At 60.7% G+C, this 22,173-nt stretch overlaps 1 protein-coding gene across 1 annotated transcript in view; it reads right to left on the bottom strand.

Annotated features, from left to right (window-relative positions):
* HMCN2 (hemicentin 2) overlaps positions 1-22,173 on the bottom strand; it is a 132,180-nt gene that overhangs the window by 51,575 nt on the left and 58,432 nt on the right. Inside the window, exons 23-43 of the mRNA XM_090274902.1 lie at positions 21,722-21,849; positions 19,694-19,948; positions 18,885-18,971; positions 15,095-15,289; positions 13,459-13,589; positions 12,991-13,138; positions 12,474-12,600; positions 11,616-11,770; positions 10,217-10,495; positions 9,825-10,106; positions 9,251-9,359; positions 8,855-9,024; positions 7,932-8,086; positions 7,481-7,577; positions 6,829-6,924; positions 5,906-6,082; positions 4,375-4,532; positions 3,411-3,534; positions 1,944-2,119; positions 950-1,046; positions 700-819 (exon numbers count right to left, since the gene is read on the bottom strand). Of these exons, the coding sequence (XP_090131028.1) occupies positions 700-819; positions 950-1,046; positions 1,944-2,119; positions 3,411-3,534; positions 4,375-4,532; positions 5,906-6,082; positions 6,829-6,924; positions 7,481-7,577; positions 7,932-8,086; positions 8,855-9,024; positions 9,251-9,359; positions 9,825-10,106; positions 10,217-10,495; positions 11,616-11,770; positions 12,474-12,600; positions 12,991-13,138; positions 13,459-13,589; positions 15,095-15,289; positions 18,885-18,971; positions 19,694-19,948; positions 21,722-21,849 (3,266 nt within the window). The remainder of the gene's footprint in view (positions 1-699; positions 820-949; positions 1,047-1,943; positions 2,120-3,410; positions 3,535-4,374; positions 4,533-5,905; positions 6,083-6,828; positions 6,925-7,480; positions 7,578-7,931; positions 8,087-8,854; positions 9,025-9,250; positions 9,360-9,824; positions 10,107-10,216; positions 10,496-11,615; positions 11,771-12,473; positions 12,601-12,990; positions 13,139-13,458; positions 13,590-15,094; positions 15,290-18,884; positions 18,972-19,693; positions 19,949-21,721; positions 21,850-22,173) is intronic.

Raw genomic sequence — 22,173 nt, 5'->3', positions numbered from 1 at the left:
CTGCCTCACTCTGTCCAGCCCTGTGCACACCCCGCCCCTCCACCCGGCCCGGGATCCTTAGAGGCTCAGGACCTAGCACATAGCCAGGGTCAAGGAAAGCTGCTGAATGCATGGCCTGAGGACAAGGACCTAGCAGTGGGTACACCTGGCAGTAAGGAGGATTTGGTGAGCTCGGGGCCCTGCATTAAACACGGACTTCAGTCATCCTGCCCCTGTGTACAGAGGAGCAGCCCTCCGGGCTCCTGTCCTCCATCAGCACGAGTCCTCCCTCTGACACTCTCTTCGCTCCCTGGGGATCTCCACCTGACCTCTCCCCTGAGCTACACCTCCTACCTCTGCCTGCCCACGAGACATCTCACTGGGTGTCTAAGTCATCTTGAAATTAACAGGCCCCCGAACTCCAGTCTTCCCCCCACACCTGCCCCCACAGTCCCTCTGTCTCGGTGACAGCAGCGCCACCCCCTGACTGGCAGGCCAAATCCCCACGGCAGCCCCGCTCCTCATTGCCCCACACAAGGAGGCGGCTCCCTGCCCTCGCTGGGCACCCCACGCCAGAGCCCAGCGGAGATGAAAACGGGTGGGCTCACTGCCCTAGGGGGCGGGGGTGCTGGGCACAGAAGGCACGCGTCCCTCAGCCCTTCTCTGCTCAGTCCCCAAGCCTGCTGGGAGCCCCAGCCCCTTCCCAGGCAGCAGCCCTACCATCCTTCTTCCAGGTGATCTTGGGGAAAGGGACTCCCCGACACTCGCAGGACAGCCTGGCGGGGTGCCCCTCGGTCACGGTCAGGGTGCGGGGCTCCCTTGAGGGGAACACTGGAGGGACTAAGAGAAGAGACGGGTGAGGTGGGCGGTGGGCTGTGGGGGGACAGGAGTGGAGAGGGCTGCGCCCGGGGACCCGGTCAGGGCAGCGCACCCCCGGGGCACGCGGGGGCCCAGCCCAGCAGGCCCTCACCCCAGACGTTGAGGTCGTAGTGCTTCTCCGAGTGGCCCGCCTGGTTCAGCGCCTCACAGGTATAGCGGCCCGCGTCCCCCAGCTCCGCTCTGTCCACCTGGCCGGGAGCCACAAGACCCGTCAGCGGGGGCAGCGCACAGACGGGGTCACCCCGGACAGGCCGTGCGACTGCAGGCATGTCACTCTGTGTCGCTGTGTCCCAACCACCCCAGCCGGAACCTGGGGCTGACAACAGTCCCGCCGGCGCCTCCCGCACCACGAAGTGTCCAGAAGCTAGTGCCTGCGGGGACGGGCTCCCTGAGTGGCAGCCCCGCCAGCCTCTCCCCACTTCACGGCCACAGCACAGAGGAGAGGGCGGAGAGTGAAGAGGGACCCGGCCTCAGGCGTCAGAGCCCGACACTGTGGCTGACGCTGGGGAAGGGAAGGTGCCCAGAGCTGGGGAGGATCACAGCACAAGCCGCGGAGGCGGGGCGCAGCAGGCTGTGGTGCAAGGGGCCCGGTCTCCCAACAGCAGGAGCGGGCCCTCCCTCCGCAGCCGCTCTCTGGGGCAGGCGGGGGCCTCATGGGCCTCCTCTCTGAGAACACTCCCAGCCGCCCCAGGAGGAAGGTGCCAGGTGACTGCAGGTGAGACCCGAAGGTGGCCCAGCCAGGAGGCGGGGGAGCTAAAATGTAAATCCGGGCTGACTCCCGAGTCCCTGACCCCAGTCACCCCCTGCCTTGCTGGGCCAGATGCCAGGTAAAGGGACTTAAGTGCCCGAAGGTGAGGGGCCTTTGGAACAAGGAGTGAAAAACAGCACAAGTCCTGGGGCCTCACTCTCCGCCCCCATTTGGCTGGAAGCACCTCTGACGGACCAGGATGGGCCCCGGGGGTCGGATCGGGCGGAGCACACGTAGCTGGACTGAGCCTCAGGGGGGCACCCACAGCCCCTGCCCTGCCCGGGGCTCAGCTCCACTCCTGACGGAGGCCCCGCCATCGGCCTTCGCGGCCACAGACCTCCAGCAAGGCCCCGTCTGCAGAGAGGCGGACTCCGGGTCGTGGCTGCAGGGGACGGCCGTCCTTCCGCCAGCTCAGCACAGGAGGGGGCACGGCCTGGCTCCGGCACTCCAGGGCCACCGACTGGTTGGCCACGACGGACACGTTCAGCTCTTCCCCGATGATGTGCGGGGGCGCTGCGGAGGGGGCAGGAGACGGGCTGTGTCAGCAGGCGGGGTGGGGGGGCAGCAGTGGGGCAAACACCAGGTGACAAGAGTCACTGTTAGGGTGGGGCCCACGCCCTGGGCTGCAGCCCCCTCTGCCCCTTCAATGACCGCCCCCCAGAGCCAGCCTCAAAAGGAGGACCCACACCCAAGGTGGGGGTGGGTGGATTGGAACGACACCATCCTGGATCGACGGTACCTTAGTTGTACCTAATCCAAGATGTCACCACCAGGGACAGTGGGTAAAGGGGACCCAGGATTTCTCTCTAGTTTCTCTTACAACTGCATGTGAACCCACACTTATCTCAAAATCTTTTTTAAATTAATAATATTTTTATTTATAAAAACATTTTTTAAAAGCAGGTTCCCCCCCCCCCCCCGCTGCCTTTACTCTGAAACATTAGCGGCGCGTGCCGCGTAGGGGTAGGAAGGCGGGGTCCGGAGCCAGAGCCCCTGGCTGGAGTCCTTACACGTGGTCACCGTGTGAGGCCCAGGAGACGTCACTCAGCCTCCCTGCGGATAATGAGGGCAGCCACCGAGGGGCCACTGGGTGAGTGCCGTGACCCAGGTCGCTGAGCGGTGGGACACACAATGCCCGCTCACTACTATCCTGACCACGGCAACAGGAAAGAGCCGGAAGGGAACGTTGCTTCCACCCTCCTGCAGGGCTCCCCATTTCCTAGAGTTCCCTCGTGCACCCCCAGAGATGCCCACAAAATCCCACACAAGGACACTTTAAAACAGGAGTGACTGGCCGCATTCTTCATGAGCACGGTGAACCCCATGACACCCTTTGAAGAGGGTGCCAACTTCGTCCATTTCACAGATGAAGAAATGCAGGCCCAGAGGAGCAAAGTGACCAGCCCTGGCAGAGGCAGGGTTTGAACCCCGGGTCCTTACACCCCACAGTCGTTGGCTCTAACCACCACCCCACACCACCTTTCCCAAAGGGACTGTTGCCCCCATTTGACCCAGGCAAGTGGAAATGTCCTGTTCCCGCCGTGTGTCCTCCCACTGCATTGTGCTCCTACCTGCTCCGTGAACTTGGATTTCCTGCTCGTGTGGGACAGCCTGCCTGCCCACCTGTCCACAGGGGGGAGCTCACACTCCAACTGACCCCCGCCATGGAGGCAGCTACGGTCTCAGGTAGGCATGTCTCACACCAAACCGCCCCTTCTCCCTTTAAGGTGGCTGGACACACCCCCAGCCCCACGTTCTTGAGCCGCTGACCTGGACCCAGCGGCCTCCGGGGCCTGACACTCACTGTGGACATGCAGGACAGCGTCCCGGCGGTCCTCACCCACCGCGCTCACGGCCACACAGGAGTAGCTGCCAGAGTCGGAGGCCCGGGCACTGGCCAGTGTAAGGACGCGGCCGCCAGGGAACACCTGTGGCCCCAGAAGGAAGCCCACGTGAGGCCACGCATGCCGAGGGCCAGCGCCCACGGCTTCCCGAGCTGGCCCTGCTGCTGGGCACTGCTGGCAGCCTGCTCCAGACTCCCAGGGCCCCCCGTGCAGGGGAAGCGGGGACTGCACCCAGACCTCAGGACCTCGGCCGGCGGGCAGGCTATTACATCGGTCCTCCGGAAGGGCTGTCTGGAGCTGTGCTGTGGCTACCGAGCCCTTTAACTGGGGCCAGTCCTCAGGGGTACCATACACAGCAGATTTTAGTACAAAAGAAGAACGATTCATAAAATGTCTTGTTAATAATTTTCTACACTGACCATGTGGTGAAATGATACTTTTGGGATATACTGGGTTAACTAAAATGTATTATTAAAATGGGTTTCACCTGCTTCTTCTCATTCATTTTAATGCAGCTACCAGGAAAACAATTGTCCTTTCTCCTCACCTGAGGACGTTTTCTCATTGCTCTCAGAGAAAGAGGGGAAGGGAGAGAGGGAAACATCGATTGGTTGCCTTCTGCGCCCATCTGACCCTGCGACGTTTCGGTTAAAGGACCGCGCTCCAACCAGCTGAGCCACACCGGCCGGGGCACGGCCACGGGGAAGTTTTAAACCCCGTTTGTGGTGCGCACCTGTGCGGCACGCTGTGTTTCTGGGGACCACGCGGGGGTCTCCGCTTCGCAGCCCGCCTTCCTCCCTCCTGTTAACCGTCCTGGGCGACCCCTGCTTCTCCCTCCCTTCGCCGCTCCCAGGGCCTGGCCCCTGCTCCTGGCACCTCCTGGGGCGGCGGAGAGGTGAGCTGGGGCCATCCAGCCCGACTGACCTGGAGGCCGGGGGACCCCGCCGTGGACACGGGGTTCCCATCCTTCAGCCACATCAGAGTGGGGCTGGGCCTTCCAGTGGCGTTACAGGTGAGCCGGACGGGGGCACCGAGCAGCACAGGGCCCGGCAGGCGGGGTGGCAGTGTGATGCGCGGAGGCACTGCGGGGCGGGGGTGACACAGAACACAGGCTGAGCCCCATGGTGGGAGGAGTAAGGGGGGGTCGCTGGCTGGGCCCCCCCACAGGCCCGTCACTCTCCATGTGGGCGCACCACTGCGCGGTTCTCAAGGCCGCTCCTCCCATCCTCTTGGAACCATCAGGCGTCCTCTACAGATGAGAGCGGAAGCTCAGGGAGGGCGAGTCACCTGCCCAGGGCTGACCAGCAAGGAAGCGGCAGAAGGAACACCTGAACTTGGGCCTTCTGGTCAACCTGTCACGGGGACGAGGTGGGCAGGCTTTGTTTCCCAGCTCGGAGGTCTTGCTCGAACACAAGCCCCTCATGGACAGAAGACAACTCAGTTGTGTCTGAGAGACACAAGCCAGGATGCCCAGGGCTCCTGACAGCTACCCACTGCTCTTGGTCGCTCCAGCTCCCCTCTGGCTGCCAGCATCACCCTGGCCCCTCTCCCCCTCGCTCTGTAAGCTCCAGGCCCCAGGCTCCTCCTTCGGTTCCTTGAATTCCCAGGTCTCTGCAGCCTCCGGCCTTGACAGCTGGTCTCTGTTCAGGCACCCAGCTTTCGGAGAGGCCTCCCAGTTCCGGGCACTGAGCTGTACCTCACCTTCACTAGCTCTTGTCCCGGCAGTCAGGAAACAGTACTTTGGGTAACTATCTAATTACTGTACCCTCCACCAGCAGAAAGCTCCTGGGTCTGTCTTTTTCGGGGCTGCAGTGCCAGGGTTTGCCCCAGAGCATGTCCTTAGTAAACGTGGTTGGACAGAAGATGGCTAGATGGAGGAATGATGGCCGAATGGATGGATGGGGGGGCAGGTGGACAGATGGGAGTTTGGATGGGTGGATGGATGGGCAGACAATTAGGTGGGTGGCTGGATCAGTGGGTAGACAGTTGGGTATCTCCATGCACAGATAGAAGGATGGATGGATGGGTACTGAATGGATGGAAGGATAGATGGATGAATGAATAATGATGGATGGATGATGAGTGGAAGGAAGAAAGGAAAAAAAGAGGGATGAATAGATGGATAGATGATGGATGGATGAATGGAGGGACGGATGGATGGATTATGAATGGAGGGATGGATGCATGGATGAACAGATGGATAGATAATGGATGGATGGATGATGGGAAGAAAGAAGGAAGGAAAGGTAGATGAATAGATGGGTGAATTACGAATGGAAGGTGGGTAGATGGATGGGTGATGGATGGATGGATGAAGGTGAATGAAGGATGGATGGATTACGGGGAGAGGAAGGATGAACAGATGGATGGATGGGTGGATGGAAGAGTAGACTGATAGACAAACGGATGGAAGAAACTTTTCAGACAAGGACCCCTTTCGCCCAGGGTGGCTCACCGTTGACTCGCAGGCCATACTGCAGCTCTGTGCGACCTGCCACATTGGATGCCACACAGCGGTAGCTCCCCGCATCAGACACCTGGGCCCTCTCAATGAGGAGGACTCTCCCATCGGCTGACACCGTGACTCCCTTCCGGGCTGACACAGGCTGGCGGCCCCTGAACCAGGAGATGTCTGGGGGACAGAGGAGAGACACAGGGGTCCTGCCAGCCCTTTGGACAGTGCCCGTGCCATGGGCAGTGCTGCCGGAGACAGCACCAAGGGCAGAGAAGAGCCCCAGCGGGTGGAGGCTGGGGCAGCCAGGAGCCAGGAGAGTCAAAGTCCACCGGGCCCCCTCACCTCCTCCTTTAGGGGACAACCTCGTGCAACCTCAAAACAGCAGCCTCACAGGTAGGGACCAATTGTATCTTCGGCTTCCTTATATCCTGACAGAACCCATCCCAGAACTTATAGGGTATTTGCCCCCATGGGACAGGGCAATAACTCCCAGGGCTCACTACCCCAGGCACATCTGGAGGGACTTGGGTCAAGTGGCGGCCAGGAGATGGGCCCTCCTCCTGGGCCCATCCTGTCTATCAAACACTCACACCCAGCCCCAAGCTCCCAGCCCTTTCCTCAGCTGCTGGTCTAGAGAAGAGGCCCAGACAGACAGCCCAAGGCAGTCCCGTGAAGTCACACCTCCGAACAGAAGCCCTGTAGGCTGGCTGCAGGCACCAGCACCAAGGCTCTGGGCCCCGGTGGTGACCAGAAAGTACTGGGCACCGGGTGGACCACTGCTGAGGAGGAAGAGAGGGAAATGCAAGTGACAGGGACAAGGGCCTACTGATTTCACCCTGTTCTGTCCACAGCCGAGAGGGGCCTGGGGCCCTGGCCAGCCTCGTCAGGTGGGGACCTGGGGATGGCTGGAGGAGGGGTCTCACCTGGAGGGGGCACGCCCGAAGCCAGGCACTCCAAGGTCACTGAGGCGTTTTCCAGTACTGCCTTGTTGGCTGGGCCCGGCTCAATGTTGGGGGGCACTGGGGGAGACAAGGAGTGCCCTTGGTGGGTGTGGACTTTGACAGGTCAAATTTCAACCATCCCCCACCCCTCCCCAGACTTCCTAAACAGTCCTGGGCAGTAAGAGCCCCCCAATGGCTCATGCCCTCTGACCGAGGAACCCCACCCCTGAGCCAGGCACAGAACAAAGGCACTGGGCTGCAGGCATCATCACAATTGTACAAGGACACCCCCCCAGTTCCCACCCCCAGGAACAGCTGACCCCCAGCATCGCAGGGGGAGGCGGAACCCCAGAAAGCTATGAAATGTGACGCAGGAAAGGACCTGCCCGCACGTGCAAGGGCGTGAATTAACCGCAAAAACGAGTAAGACAAGCAAAGGTAAATGCTGTTGAGGCCAAGGGTGCCCATTAAAAACCCGCAGAAAACAGCCCAAATGGGCCACAGAGCAAAAGGCTTTCCCCTTCTGAAGTCAAGTGCACGACTACGAGTCTAAAACCCTACTGCCCTCGCAGGCCCCCGCAGCAGCCCCAAGGGCTCTCAAGGGGTCCCCACCCTTCAGCGCCCAGGTCCTCACCCAAGACCTTGAGCACCACGTCCCTTCTGCTTTCCCCAGCCGAGTTCGTGGCAGCACAAGTGTAGATGCCTTCGTCCCTCAGGTCCACCTTCTCAATCTGGGGGAGGGAAGGGCACAGGCGTGTCACGGGGGTGGGCCCCGGGGAAGTCAGGCACAATGACGCTGGGCCGTGCAGGGCGGCCAGGCTGCTGCCGACCCCACGAGCGGGAGAAGTGAGGCGTGGGGCCGCGCCTGGCTCTCGGGGTGGAGTTCTGAACGACGCACTTAGATTCCAGGGAATCCCTCTGATCTCGGGGATACTCCCCTTCCCCCCACTTTCTCCCCCTGATAGCTGAAGTGCTGGGGACATGGACTAGGCTAAAGGTGCCCTCCCCTCTTCAGGCCCAGTATCCAGGCAGGGAGGCTGTGTGCTCCTCCTGGCCCCTGCCAGCCCCAGGGCCCCTGCACATACCCGCAGGGTCCCCCCAGAGGCTGCCAGGGCCACCCCATCCTTCCACCAGTGGAGGTTTGGGGCAGGCACCCCTGTCCCTGTACATCGGAGGGTCACAGGCTGCAGGAAAGGGGCTGTGATGTTGTCACCCCCGATGATCACCACCGATGGAAGCTCTGGACAGGGGGAGAGGCAGGGAGGACTGGGTCAGGCTCAGGAGGGCTGCGGTGGGCCGGGCACCCAGCAACCCCCTCAAGGCCTGGGGAACAAGGTGCAGTCTTGCAGGGCTGCCCTCTAGCCTGCCCCCACGCAAGGTCCCTGGCTCGGGGGAAGAGTGCCAGGCTGGGAGCCGGTAGGACAGGTCTTTCCTTTCTTTAAAAATTCTCCCATCCACCCACCCATCCACCCATTCCCTGAGCATCTACTCTGTGCCCTAGACTATACTAAGCACAGGGACACAGCAAAGAATGGTGGCCACTGTGTCGTCCTCTCAGAGCTCCCGGAGCTGGGCTGCAGAGGTGGACAACCAAACCCTCCCAATACAGGAGGTGGTGAGCTATAGCCAAGCAAGGGTGGACAGTGTGGCTTAGCACCACTGTGGAATCAAGGCCGGCTTCCTGGAGGAAGGGGTGTTTTAGGACAGACCTGAAAGATAAGGAGGAGCTAACAGGAAAAGAAGGAAAATGGTCCTGGCACAGAATCAGCATTGGCAAGCACAGGAGTGAGGGAAGATGAGAAGAAAGGGAGGGCCTGTAGGCTGGACAGACGACAAGTGTGGTAAACAGCTAAGGTCAGCCTCTCATGTCACGTCCAGCCCAGAAGCACTGTCTAGGAAAGACCAGCCCCGTGCCCTTCGCAGGGCCACTGGGCCTGCCACACGCACAGAAGGCCACAGTTCTCTGGCTCCACCTGCCCTGGCCTCCCGGCTCCCCGCACCCACTTACCGTGCACAGACAACTCTACCTCGGCCCCTGCAGTGCCTGCTTCGTTGGTGGCCTGGCAGGAGAAGAGGCCTGCGTGGCCCAGCTCCACGTGGTCGATGTGTAGTGTGGTCCCCTGAGAGGCCACCTGCACCCCCACCAGCTCCTCGGCTGGGCGGCCATTCTGCAGCCACCTAAGGTGGGGGGAAGGACAACGGGTCAGCCTGAGTCCAGGGAAGGCAGGGCCAGCAGGACAAGCCAGGAGGCCTAGCAGCAGCTCTGCCAGCTCCCACATCTCTGGCTTGGTGGCCTCTTTCATGTCTCTGGGAAAAGGGGGGGTGTCTCCTGTCCCCATCTACCCCCAAAGCATGTGCTCTCTGCCCTCAGCCCCATCCTTGGCCTCCAGCACCCCATACGCACTGGATAGTGGGCACCGGGGAGCCTGACGCCTGGCAGGGAAGTTCCAGGGGCTGTCCCACGAGGGTGGTCAACTGGCCCAAGCCTTCAGCCACCAGGAGCTGCGGGGGCACTGCAGGCAGGATCCCCCGCTGGGTGTTCAAGAGCTGAGCAAACCTGGCCTAAAGCCCTCCCAAGTCCCCAGTGTCCCCCGAGCAAGGCCCAAGCCACTCCCCATCATTCAGTTTCCCCCATCAATGGTCCCTCCTCCAGGAGGTCTTCCAGGACCACTCAAGATGAGGTGGGTGGTCCCCTGGCCTCCCCTGAGGCTTGTCCTGTATATTCAATGCCTGTCTCACCACCAGACCCAGGGCTCGGGATCCCGCCCGCCTTGTTCCCTGCCTTATCCCCGCCACATGGCCAGCTCAGAGCCACCGTCTCCCCCGCCCCCCAGCTTTGGGCCTCAGGGAGTTCTGGCTAAGCATCCACCCTGCGAACCAGGAGCGGCTCCTAGAAGGGGCTGCAGGTGCTGGAACACAGCAGGGGCGCGAGGAGGGTCCGCAGCCGGGTCACTCGGGTGGGACAGGCCCGGGCTCACCCTGCACGTCCACGACGTACTGCAGCACGGCCTCTCCCGCGGGGCTGCTGGCCACGCAGCTGTATAGGCCTCCGGACGCCTGCCCCAGGCTCTGCAGGCTCAGCAGGCTGCCGCCAGCCTCCAGCCACGTCCCGTTGCTCTCGGCCACGGGCAGCCCCTCGTGGTGCCAGGACAGGGTCGGGGCCGGGTGGCCTCTGGCCACACACTCCAGCCCCAAGGGTCTCCCGGCCACTGCCTTCACTAAGTGAGGCCCTTCGTCAGCACCCTCGATGGTGGGCGGGGCTGGGGAAGAGGCACAGGGGTGGCTCAGGGACCAGAGCTCCGCACCAGCCCCGGTAAGCGGGTTGCTCACGCAGCTGCCCGCTGCTCGCTGCAGACCGCTGGCCACTCACCGTAAACCTCCAGCGTGGTGGCCTTCTCTGTGACCCCCACGACGTTGCTGGCCTTGCAGGTGTAGGTGCCAGCATCGGAGCTCCAGGCCCTCGGGAGCTGCAGCTGCCGGCCGCCCCTGGTGTAGACGGCCTCCGTGCTGGGGGGCAGCGGGGCCCCGTCCTTGAGCCAGGTGACGTCAGGGGCAGGCACGCCACGGGCCTCACACAGGAACCGCACTGGGTGGCCCTCCATGACAGCCATCTCACTCGTCTCGTTGGAACCCCAGATGGTGGGAGGTGCTGGGGACAATGAAGGGGACAGTTACGGGGCGCGGAGTGGCATGCACATCACAAGCACGTCACGCGTCACAGGCTCTGACGGCAGGAGAGAGGTCGAGTCTGGGGACAGAAGGCGAGGCCAGCTTGGGACGTGCTGACGTAGAAAGCAAGCCAGGTCATGGCAACAGGTGTAGAACATGGAGGGCAGGAGCCACAGCTGGGGCTCTGGACCTCAGTCTCCCCATCTATAAAGTGAGGGGCTAAGCTCAATCAGGGCTCCCACAGGGCAGGTTGCAGGCCACCAGCAGTGTCAAGGAGATCCTCGGGGTGCGTGGGTACCACATGAATGACACTATCTCACAGGGACCGGCCACGCCTCCCAAATCTCCTTCCAGCTGGATTACAACAAAGGAAAAGGCTGTTTGGTCTGACTTTGGACTTGACCTTTCGAGCACTTTCTCCCCGGCACCCTGTACCACAGAGAGCATCACAGCTCAGCACACTCTGCAGGTGGCTCACGCCTGAGTGCTTCCAGGTTGCTCTCTTTCTTTTTTAAAGATTTTATTTATTTTTAGAGAGAGGAGAAAGGAGAGAGAAAGAGTGGGAGAGAAACATCACTGTGTGGTTGCCTCTCATACGCCCCCAACTGAAGACCCTGGCCCACAACCCAGGCCTGTGGACCAACAGAGAATTGAACCGGTGACCTTTCAGTTCACAAGCCAGTGCTTGATCCACTGAGCCACACCAGCCAGGGCATAGGTCCCTTTGTATCAGTGCATTTGATTTTATAGCTTCCTCCCATGAAGGCCAAGTGGACCTGGTTTCCCACCTACGGTTGCAATATTAAATGTCCTTTTAAGTAAATGTGCTTCAGTGTAAAAAAACTGACTTGAATAAAGAAAAAGTGAAAGAAACAATCACCCCGAGTGGTATCGGGAGTATTAAAACTTGCGAAGCTGGGATGGGATGTGAGGTTTGGGAAATGTTGGTTCAGACTCCCTGTGTCCTCCCCCTGAGCTTCCCCAGACCGGGGGCTTGCTGCTCAGGCCCCTGTTCCCGCCTGTCCCTTGTCCACGCAGTGGGCCTCCGAGGGGAGCATGGTGAGCATCCCAGGGAGGGGCCGGGCGGAGCCTGGGCTCACTGTGGATCCTGAGCTGAAAGTCCTTCGCCTGCTGGCCGGCCGGGCTGAAGGCCACGCACTGGTACCGCCCCTCGTCCCCTAGGTGACTGCTGGGGATTCTGAGAACCTGGCCGTCCTCCTGGAGCTGGACGTGCGGGTCTCCGGGAAGGACAGGCCTGGAAAGAGGGTCAGAACAGGGCCAGTCAGGCGGAGGTGCTGGCAGGGGTGGGCCGCCCGGACGACACGGAAGCTGGAAGCGTCACGTTCACCGAAAGGTGGGAACAGCCCAAGTGCCCATCGACGGGCGAAGGGGGAAAACAGGGCCAATCCCACGGTGCATTTTGAGAAGTGGGGTTCTGGCACCTGCTACGGGAGGTAGCCCAAACGGCGTGCTACGTGAAAGAGGCCAGGCACAAAAGGCTACACGCTGTGTACCTGCGACAAGGTTTTGTGAAATACAGGTGCGCCTCCGGGGGCAGAAAGCAGACTGCTGGTCACCAGGGCGGGGCGGGGGGAGGGGGGTGACTGCTGATGGATATGGGGTCTCCTTTGGGAAGAGGAAATGTTCTGGAACTAGACAGAGGTGACGCTTGTGCTAAATGCCACTGAAATGTGGCCTTAGGGTGGTTGATTTCAGGTTATGTGGATTGTACATTAAAGAGAGAGAGAGAGAGAGAGAGAGAATTAAAAAAAAAAGAAAAAGGAAGGCTGAATGACGGCAAGAAAACCCTGCTGGGTGAGAGCGGGGTCCCACCTGGGTGACCCCAGGCTGGGTGGGAGGGGCCCATGCTGCCGTCTGCCTGGGCCCTGGGGGCGCGTGCAGTGCCTGTCAAGCCCCCACAGAGTTTCACCTCCCCAGAGCCCCCCATCCTCACTCACTGCCTGTCCTTGGTCCATTCCACCTGGGGCGTGGGGACCCCGGAGGTCCGGCACTCCAGCTGCACCTCGGCGTCAGCCAGACCCAGCACCTCCTGGGCAGTCCCAGCTCCAAGCACGGAAGGTGGGACTGGGGACAAGGGGCAGGGGGTGACATTGCTCAAACCCGCAGCCCACCCCCTGCAGAGTCTGGGGTCCCCCTGGTACACCCTTCCCTTCTCCTACGTCCTGCCTGGGGAGCTCCCAACCCCTGGCTGCAGCGGGCCCCGCCCCAGCTTGCCCAGCAGCCTGCACTGCTCTCCCGTAGTGCACGGTATGACAGTCATCCCTTGGGCAGCTAACTACGTGCTGGTCTCATGTCTGTTCTGACAGCTGTGTGAGGGGGTGGGCCCCTCTGTGCCCCTCTTCAGCACACAGAGTGTCCCCCTGTTCTCCCCTGCCCGCCTCAAGGGTGGGGGCTGCAAGGCCAGACACACGTGGGGGCCAGCTGGGTGGGGGTGGGGGGTCAGGCTTCACTCACTGAGCACGAGAAGTTCGAAGTCCCTCTGGGCGGTCCCAGCCTGGTTCTCCGCCCGGCAGGAGTAGAGGCCAGAATCGCCCTCCTGGATCCTGGGAAAGTGGAGGGCCCGCGCCCCGTTCAGGAGGCGGTGGCCGCCCACCTCGGGGATCTGGGCAGAAGAGGTCAGAGGGAGCTGGTGAGCGGGGTCAGGCTGCCCCCTGGCATCAGCAAGAAGGACACGGAGGCCCGGGGAGCTGGGTGGGACAGGAGCCTCGGGTTTCTGACTCCTAGAGCAGTGCTCTGCCCTCGCCACCATGCAGCCCCCCAGCTTCATCGTGAACCTCTGTCCTCCCCTGCCCAGAGCCCCAGTACATCCGGAAAGACCCCTGTGACATCTCCCTGCCACACCTGTCCCATGCAGGAGCCTGTCCAGAAGGCTGGGACCCTATCCACACCCCACCCACAGCCTGGCCACGGGGGGACACCCACCAGCTGCCCGTCCTTGAACCACACGATCTCAGGGGCCGGGAAGCCATGCGCGTCACACTCCAGCGTCAGGGGCTGCCCAGCCATGCCCGACACGTTGGCCCTGCGTCCGTCCTCCCGGATGCTGGGGGGCACTGGGAACAAGGAGAGGCCGAGGAACTTCCCCTCCCCACAAGCCACAGCTGCCTGGACCCTTTCGGGGCCGCTCTTCCGGGCCTGGGCAGGCAGCCCCAGGTTCAGGGGACCCGGGCCGTGCCCAGGCCCTGCGCCCCTCCCTGACACTCAGCTTCGCCAGATGCTGGAGGCCCGATCCACCCAGTTCTACACTCAACCTGTCGTCACGGTCACCTGCGAGGGTCCCCTGAGTCGGAATCTCCAAAGGTGGAACCTGGGTATGTCTTTGTAACAAACTTCCCAAGCAAGTCACTGCAGGGCAAGCTGGGGCGGTGGCTGGTCAAAGGGGGGCCGAAGGTGGCCATGTGGGGGAAAAGAGCTCTCCATCCTCTGCACGCAGCACCACGGATGGGGGCAGGGGGCGGGGGAGCTCTAGGGAGCTGAGGGAAGGACACCAGCCTCTGGTCACTTTTAGCAGAGGTGGGCCAGCTACGCTCATTTTAAAATGAAGTCACCATATGAAAAGATGCTCAACCTCACTAATCATCAGAGAGATGCAAATTAAAACCACAGTGAGATACCATCTCACCCCAGTCAGAAGGGCCATCATCAATCAATCAACAAACAACAAGTGCTAGTGAGGATGTGGAGAAAGGGGACGCAGGCTGGTGCAGCCACTGGGGAAAGCAGTGCGGAGATACCTCAAAAAATGAAAAATCGATCTGCCTTTTGTCCCAGCAATCCCACTTCTGGGAATGTACCTGAAGGAACCCAAAACACTCATTTGGAAGAACATAAGCACCCCTGTGTTCATTGCAGCATTATTTGCAATCACCCAGATACGGAAGCAGCCCACGTGCCCATCATAAATGAGTCGCTAAAGCAACTACGGGACATTTACACAGTGGAATACTATTCGGCCATAAAAAAGAAGAAAATTTTACCCTTGCGACAGCATGGATGGACCTGGAGAGCATTATGCTCAGTGAAATAAGCCAGTCAGAGACAGACAAATACCGTACAATTTCACTCACATGTGGAATCTAATGAACAAACTGAACTAACCGGCAAAGCAGAGACAGACTCGCAGACGGAGAGCAGGGGACAGCTGGGGAGGGGGGACAGGGGGTGGAGGGACTGAGCAAAAAGGAAAAAGGACTCATGGGCGTGGGCAACGGCAGTGATTGTTGCAGAGAGGAGGATATAAGGGGACTAAATGGTAATGGAAAAAATACAATAAAGGCTAAATTTTAACAATAAGTAAATAATGTGAGAAAAAAGAAAATAAAGCGAAGTCACCTACTGGACCATTTTAAAGCCACTAATGGAGTCCCAGTTCTCGCCCTCACACTGTGTTTGTGGGGAGTCTCTGGGGAGGGGGAGGCCCACTCAACCTGCCGCTGTCCCAACACCCGCAAGCCCTCCCCACCCGCAGGCACGGGGGCGGCCTGCAGCCTACCCTCCGGGGAGCTCTGCACCAGCCTGGGGTGCGTGCTAGCTGCCCAGCTCGGGGGCCCCCGCTCACCAGAGACCACCAGCTTGGCTCTCCGGGACGCAGAGCCCGCCTCGTTGGTGGCCTGGCACTCGTAGTCTCCGCTGTCACTGGGAGAGACTGAGGCCAGGAACAGGGAACCTTCGTCCAGCACCGCCAGGCCCGGCCGGCCGAGCAGGGGCTCCGAGGAGGGGCCCTTCCGCCATGTGACCTGTGGCTTCGGTGTTCCTGGCCAGGCAAAGGAGCCATCAGCGTGAACACCCAGCCCTCTCCCCGCCCACACACACTGTCCCCTGGGGGCACGTTGCTGACCCTCTGCACCCAGCGCTGCATGTCCACGCCCTCCCAGTGCCCAGGGGCCACGGCACAGGAGCCAGGGGCTCTCTGGGTCCTTCTCAGAGCCCCGCCTCCCCTGGAACTGCAGCCCACCAGCTCCCCCAAGCCCCCGGCCTGCCGGCGTTTTCCTCTTCGCAGTCACCCCCAACTTTCCCACGGACATGAGTGCACTTGCTTGGGTCTCATTGTCTATTGTCTGTCTTCCCCACAAGGGTTGGGGTCTTCACTTTGTTCCCTGCTGCACCCCCCGTGGCAAGCCCAGTGCCTGGCACATAGTAGGTGCCAAGGAAGAGGGGGAGCTAGTGGAGGCTGCTGTCCCAAACTCACAGGTCAGAATCCTTGGCACCTTCGTCACCCACCCCCTGTCATCTCTGCCACCACTAGTCACTGGGACTTGCGATTGATCTCGAGGTGAATGTTAATTACCGTAGGCACCCCACGGCTTATCTGCCAATCCCCCAGCAGCACAGGCGCCCCTTGTAGACCCTCTCTCTGTCTCTGTCACTCTTTCAGGGGAAGGGCCATTGAAGGGAGGGGTGGGCCACCCCCTGGGGCTGGCTTGGGGGGCAGGGTCAAGATATGACACATTCAAAACACCCTGGGTGTCATGTCTTTCAGGAGGGTCCCAGCCCCGCTGTACTCTGCACTGGCTGCTCCTCCTCAATGTGCTGGGGCCCTGCCTGCTGGCTGTAAGGAAAGGGGGGTCCCTAGTGGCCCCCTCTGCGCATCTTCGGGCAACCTAATCCCACCCGAGGGATCTGTTTCCTCATAGAATCCTCTTGGGTTTCCTGCTGGAGTGTCCTACTGCTGGGGCCCTGCTCCCCACTGTGGGGACACACACACAATCATACAACACATACACAAATGTACAACACACACACAAACACACACCACACACAAACGCACAACACAAACACACAACACACACAAATGCACACACAAACACACACCACACACACCACATACACAACACACACAAATGCACACACAAACACACACCACACACACACCACATACACAACACACACAACACACACGCACATGCACAACACACACACAAATGCACAAATCACACACAAATGCACAAATCACACACAAACACACAACACACACAACACACACATAAATGCACAACACACACATAAATGCACAACACTCACACAAACGCACAAATGCACACACAAATGCACACAACACATACAAATGCACACCACACACAACACACACACACAACACACACACAAACACAACACACACACAAACGCACAACTGCACACACAAACGCACAACACTCACACTAATGCACAAACGCACACACAAACGAACAACACTCACACAAACGCACAAATGCACACACAAACACACACAACACATACAAATGCACACCACACACACAACACACACAAACACACACACAAACGCACAACACTCACACTAATGCACAAACGCACACACAAACGAACACTCACACAAACGAACAACACTCACACAAACGCACAAATGCACACACAAACACACACAACACATACAAATGCACACCACACACACAACACACACAAACACACACACAAATGCACAACACTCACACTAATGCACAAATGCACACACAAACGAACAACACTCACACAAACGCACAAAAGCACACACAAACACACACCACACACACAATACAGACACGCCCCTCCCAATGCTCTCAGCTCCCCCGACAGCCCACCCACCGACCCCCATCCTCCCTCGGCCCCAGGGACCTGGACTGCAGAGCTGCTGGACTAGACGGGCACTGGATTTTCAACCCTGGAACTTTTGTTCCCCATTAATTATGCTACTAATTTTTATTTTTTAAATCCAGTCATACAGAGAATAGATGATGCAGTGGGCACACCAGAAAGGCACCCTTCCTCACTGGCGATACTGCAATTAGAGGGTGGAGGTGGGGGTGGAGAAGAAGTACCCAAACTGGAGCTTTTCTTAATATAAAAACAAACAAAAACAAAAACAAAAATCCCCCAAAACTAACCTGCAAGAGGGCTCTGCCACAGAACCGCACTGCAGGGGAAGGCGCCGGAGGACCCAGAGCCGTCCCTGGAAACCCCCCTCCCCTCCCCACTCCCGTTGCACAGGGGCCAAGACAGGAGCGACCAGGCATCAGGACCTGTCCCACTCGAGGGGCAGGCGGACGGGGTCACCCACCGCAGGTGCCGGGGCTCCTGTGTCCCTGCCCCAGCACTGCCCACCTGCCGGAAAAGCAAGGCAGCCAGGGGACAGGCGCTGGCCAGGGCAAGGCAGCGTTTACCGCAGGGGGCTTCGGTTATGCTGATGAGGCTGAGGTCGAGCCCAGAGGACTGGCCCTTGAATGTGGGCAGCCCTGCGGGACCCAGGCTGGCAGGCCCGGCGGGGTGGGCCCCACCTCCGGAACATGCACACCAGCTGCGTGCTGTTACCAGAAACCGACACAAGGTGGTGCCATGGTCACGGGCCAGGCTGCTGGGTCCCTGCAGGTGGGCAGCTCTGCGGACAGGACCCCGCGGGCTCCCACCACTCCCTCTCAGTGCCTGTCTGCTACCTGCCTCTCCCTTGGTTCTGGGCCAGGGACTTCCCTGGGCCCTGTGGCCCGAGGAAGCACAGCTGAGGCCAGAACCAGCTCCCGGCTCCGGCCAGGCTTTTCGTGAGCTGCCACCTGCTCCTCGGAGCCCCAGACGCCCCGCCTTCCAGACAGCGCCTTCACGCACAGGAGACAGAGGAGCCCAGCCCCCACAGCAGCAACTCGGGGGCGGGGGAACGGATCTGCCAGGTGCGGCCAGGTAAATCATTCATTCACTCAGCGCTCATTTACCCCAACCTTTGCCTAGGCCCCTGCTAAAACTCAGGGGGCCTCACGGAGCCCTCACGGCAGCCGCCTGGCGTGGAGGGACTGGCATGACCCCACTGCACAGATGAGAAAACAGAGGGCCGGGAAGGAGGCGTCGACTGTCCCTGGTCACACAGCCTGGGGGGGTTCAACGCTGGGCAGTTGACCACAGAGGTGGCTATCTCGGCCCAACACTGAGCTGCCGCCCCCAAGGGGGCCTCAGTGAGGCTGGTTTGCCCAGGACCCGTGACTCCATCCTCCGTGAGAAAGTCTGGGGCATGGGGAGAGGCGGGGGCCACCGAGCCCCAATCCACGAAGACCCTTGGGCCTTCCTCGGTCCCCAGGCACAGAAAGTCCCTCAGGGTTGAGGCCAAACCACACTGAGCTTTGTGAGTCATCTTCAGGCTGTGTGACCCTGGGCAAGCTGCTTAACCCCTCTGGGCCTAAATTGCCCCTAATAAAAAAGAGTAATGCTAATAGCCATCCTATGGGTGTCGATGGGATGAAATGCCTGGTGTGGCCCTGGCTGGAAGTACGTAGGGACACCATGACCCACGGCACTGCCCACAGTGTGTGACCCAGGGCGCAGGAGTGTGGGTGGAAGCTGCTCCCCAGCCCGCCCGCCCAGCCGGGCCTCACCTCTGGCAGGGCACGGCAGGCTGGCGTTCTCTCCTGCCACTCTCTCCAGCAGCCCGCTGGTATTGTCGGCCCCCCAGTACGGCGGCTCTGGTGGGAGGTGATGTGGCCACACTCATAACCTGGAGTCCAGAGATCGGTGCTCCCCCCAGGGCAGTGGGGAGGGCGCCCCCCTCCAGAGCTCTAGCTGGACGTAAGAGAGTGCAAGCCCCATGTTCCAGCCCTCAGCCTCAGGGCAAGTGAGTCAGGGCCAGGGATGCTGGCCGGCCATCCCCCGCACAGGGTGGCCATGGAGCAGCCCCAGGGCCACACATGGCCCCACACGCTTGAGAGGCTGAGCGTGGGCTCAATGGCTCGGGTGAGCACTGCCCTGCCCTACACTTCCCTCCAGCTGCACCTTCCAAGTTTGCTTTAAATTCGCAACTCTGAAAGCGGCCCAGATCTTCCTGTGCATCGGGCGCTTTGCGCATTCTCTCGCTGACCGCACTTATTATCGAACCCATTTTACAGGTGAGAAAACTGAGGGTCAGAGAGGGCAGACGACTGGCCTGCGGTTGTCCAGCTGGTAAGTGGAGGGAGGTGGACAGGGGAGCACGCCCTGCCCTTCGGTCACTATCCCACGGAGCCTCTGTTCACCCCAGAGGACAGAGTACCCATGGGGGTGACAGGGGCTCCCGACACTTCGGAGGCCACGGTGGGAGGAGGGCAGCGGCCAAGCAGGCCCTGAGCCCAGGAGAGCTGACCAGCATCGCAGGAGCCCAGGCCGCGGTGGGAAGGTGGGGCGAGGTGAGCTCCGGGGCCTGGGGACTCACCCAGCACCTTGAGCTCCAGCTCCCAGGAGTCCACGCCGGCACCGTTGGAGGCCTCGCAGCGGTACATGCCAGCGTCGGAGGTCCGGATGGCTGCAAAATGGACGGAGCCCTCGGGCCCCCCGCCCCGCAGGGCTGCCCCATCCTTGGACCAGTTCAGCCTGGGCTGTGGGGTGCCCTCGGCCACACAGTTCAAGTCCAGAGCTTCCCCCGCCAGGGCCTTCAGGACCCGTGGGCCTGGCTGCACCTGCGGGGGGACTGACAGGCCACGGGGAGGGGTTCAAGACAGGGGCCCTGGGGGAGGGGGTCACAGAGCGCAGGCCCATGGAGAGGACTCCCCCAACCCCTCCCAGCCTCCCCACCCCAACCCTACAACCCTCTCCACTCCCACCCCAGGCCCAAGTGCACCCAACACTATGTGAAATAGATTAGTGCCGGATGGGGAAACCGAGGCCCAGGGGGCAGACGGGCTGGCTCAGGGTAGACGGCAAGGCTGGGAGACAACACACACAGGGGAACTTCTGCCCCTCACGGCCACAGGACCCTGCACGGCCGGGGCCTCAGTCTCCCCTCCTCACAAAGTCGCCCCAAGATGGAAACAGCTGCTGGGCCCGGCCCCAGCAGTGCCTGACGTGTGGCGGCCGGTCACTCAGCTCCTCCGCCCCCCGCAAGGCCACACCCATTTGCAGGTGAAGAAGCTGAGGCTCTCAAAGGTTCTGTGACTTGGCCAGGGTCACCCACTCCCTCGGCTGGAGTGGCCCCAACCCTGGGTCTGTGTGACCAGGAGCCCAGGCAGCCTCCTGGGGGTTGGACTAGGGGGGTCCAGGAAAATTCTTGGACCCCATGGGCCAGCCTGCTCTGGGTGCTGCACGGGGGACTGGGACAAGTATCCTGGGCCCTTAGGGGCAGCTGAGGAACACCCACTCCCTTCCGAGCTTTGGAGGAAAAAACCATCACATGAGGACCTGCCCCCGGCCTCCGGCCAAGGTGCACATGCCCCATTCACACCACCCACACCTGCTGAAAACAATTACAGCTCCCACTAGGCTGAGTACCTGACGTCATCGATACCCCTTCTGACCGCTACGGGATGAGCATTTCACAGAGGAGGCCACTAAGGCTCAGAGAGGCCAGGCAGCTTGCCTCAGGTCACACAGCTCATGGGTGGCAGTGAGGCTTCAGCCCAGCCCTGCCCATCGCCCTGCCCTCTGCTGCCGCGTCTCTCTCCTGGGCTAGAAAACCTCATCGAACCTTGGGGCTCCTCCCTTGCTGAGCCTCAGTCTGCCCACCTGTGAAGTGGGGAGCTAGCTGACATCAGAGATCACACATTTTAGGCCTTGCAGACCAGATGATCTTCGTGTCAACTACTCAACTGCCCCTATGGCATGAAAGCAGCCACAGACAGAAGGTAAAGCAACGCGTGTGGCCACACTCCAATAAAACTCGTATTTATAGACACTGAAACTCGAATTTCATGAAATTTCCACGTGTCACAAAATATCGTCATTTCCCCCAATCATTTACAAACGCAGACACCACTGTGGGCCACATAAAAACAGGAGGTGGGCCAGATGTGGCCTGAGGACCTTCGGTGGCTGACACCCCACGCCCACCCACCCCCATGATTCCTCAGGGCTCCTGGAGGCAGATGACAAGGTCCCTGCCTCTTTGGTGGAATGACCCCACCCCTAGCTTCTGTGAATGGGGCCTAGGACCCCAGATAGGCTGGGAACCAGAACCCCTTTGTGAGTCCCTCTTCCAACCCCCAAGTCCCCACTGCCCTTGGCCCCTGCTAGGCCCTGCCCTCTGGGCTCAGGGGGCCTCTGAACAGCGTCTCCAGGCCCCAACCAAGGGGGACAGGAGAGGGGGAGAAAGGAGGGAGGAAAGGAGACCCGGCTCGAGACAGACAAGAAGTGGTGATGAAGGAAAGTGCTGGAGGACCCCAGGAAGAGGTGACAGAGCTGGCATGTGCAGCTGGGGAGGGGCGCTGAGAAGGCCTGCGTACAACAGAAGCCACAGCAAGGGTCCTACCTTGCACCTCAAGGATGTAGCGTCGGGAGGCAGACCCTGCAGGGTTACTGGCTCTGCATTCGTAGAGACCACTGTCACCGGCCTGGGTCTGGGCCAGGCGCAGGGAGCCTGATGGGAGAAGGTGATGCCTGTAGGAGAGAGGGGCACTAGTGAGACCCCAACCGACCCCAGGCCTCAAGACCCAACTCAAATCCGCCTCCTCCCCCAGGAAGCCTGCCAGGACTGAAGCAGTACCCACTGCCCGCCCTTCACTCCTTTCCTCTGCCCCACCTCCCCTTCCCTGAACTGCCAGGCCAAGGCCAGGTACCACCCCAGCTAGCGAAACAGAGTACTGGATTTGAGTCTGCCAGCTGGGGCTGAAGTCCAAACTCTGAACCTTTCCTAGCTGGACAAAGAAACTCCCTTCACCCTCTGGAGCCCCCATTTCCTCGCCCGTAATACTAAGAGGGGAT

The sequence above is a fragment of the Furipterus horrens genome, unplaced genomic scaffold, assembly GCF_987537825.1.
Source record: "Furipterus horrens unplaced genomic scaffold, mFurHor1.1.pri manual_scaffold_4, whole genome shotgun sequence".
Taxonomy (NCBI): Eukaryota; Metazoa; Chordata; class Mammalia; order Chiroptera; family Furipteridae; genus Furipterus; species Furipterus horrens.
Note: the sequence above shows the minus strand (reverse complement) of the source record. Positions and strands in the feature narration are given on the sequence as shown.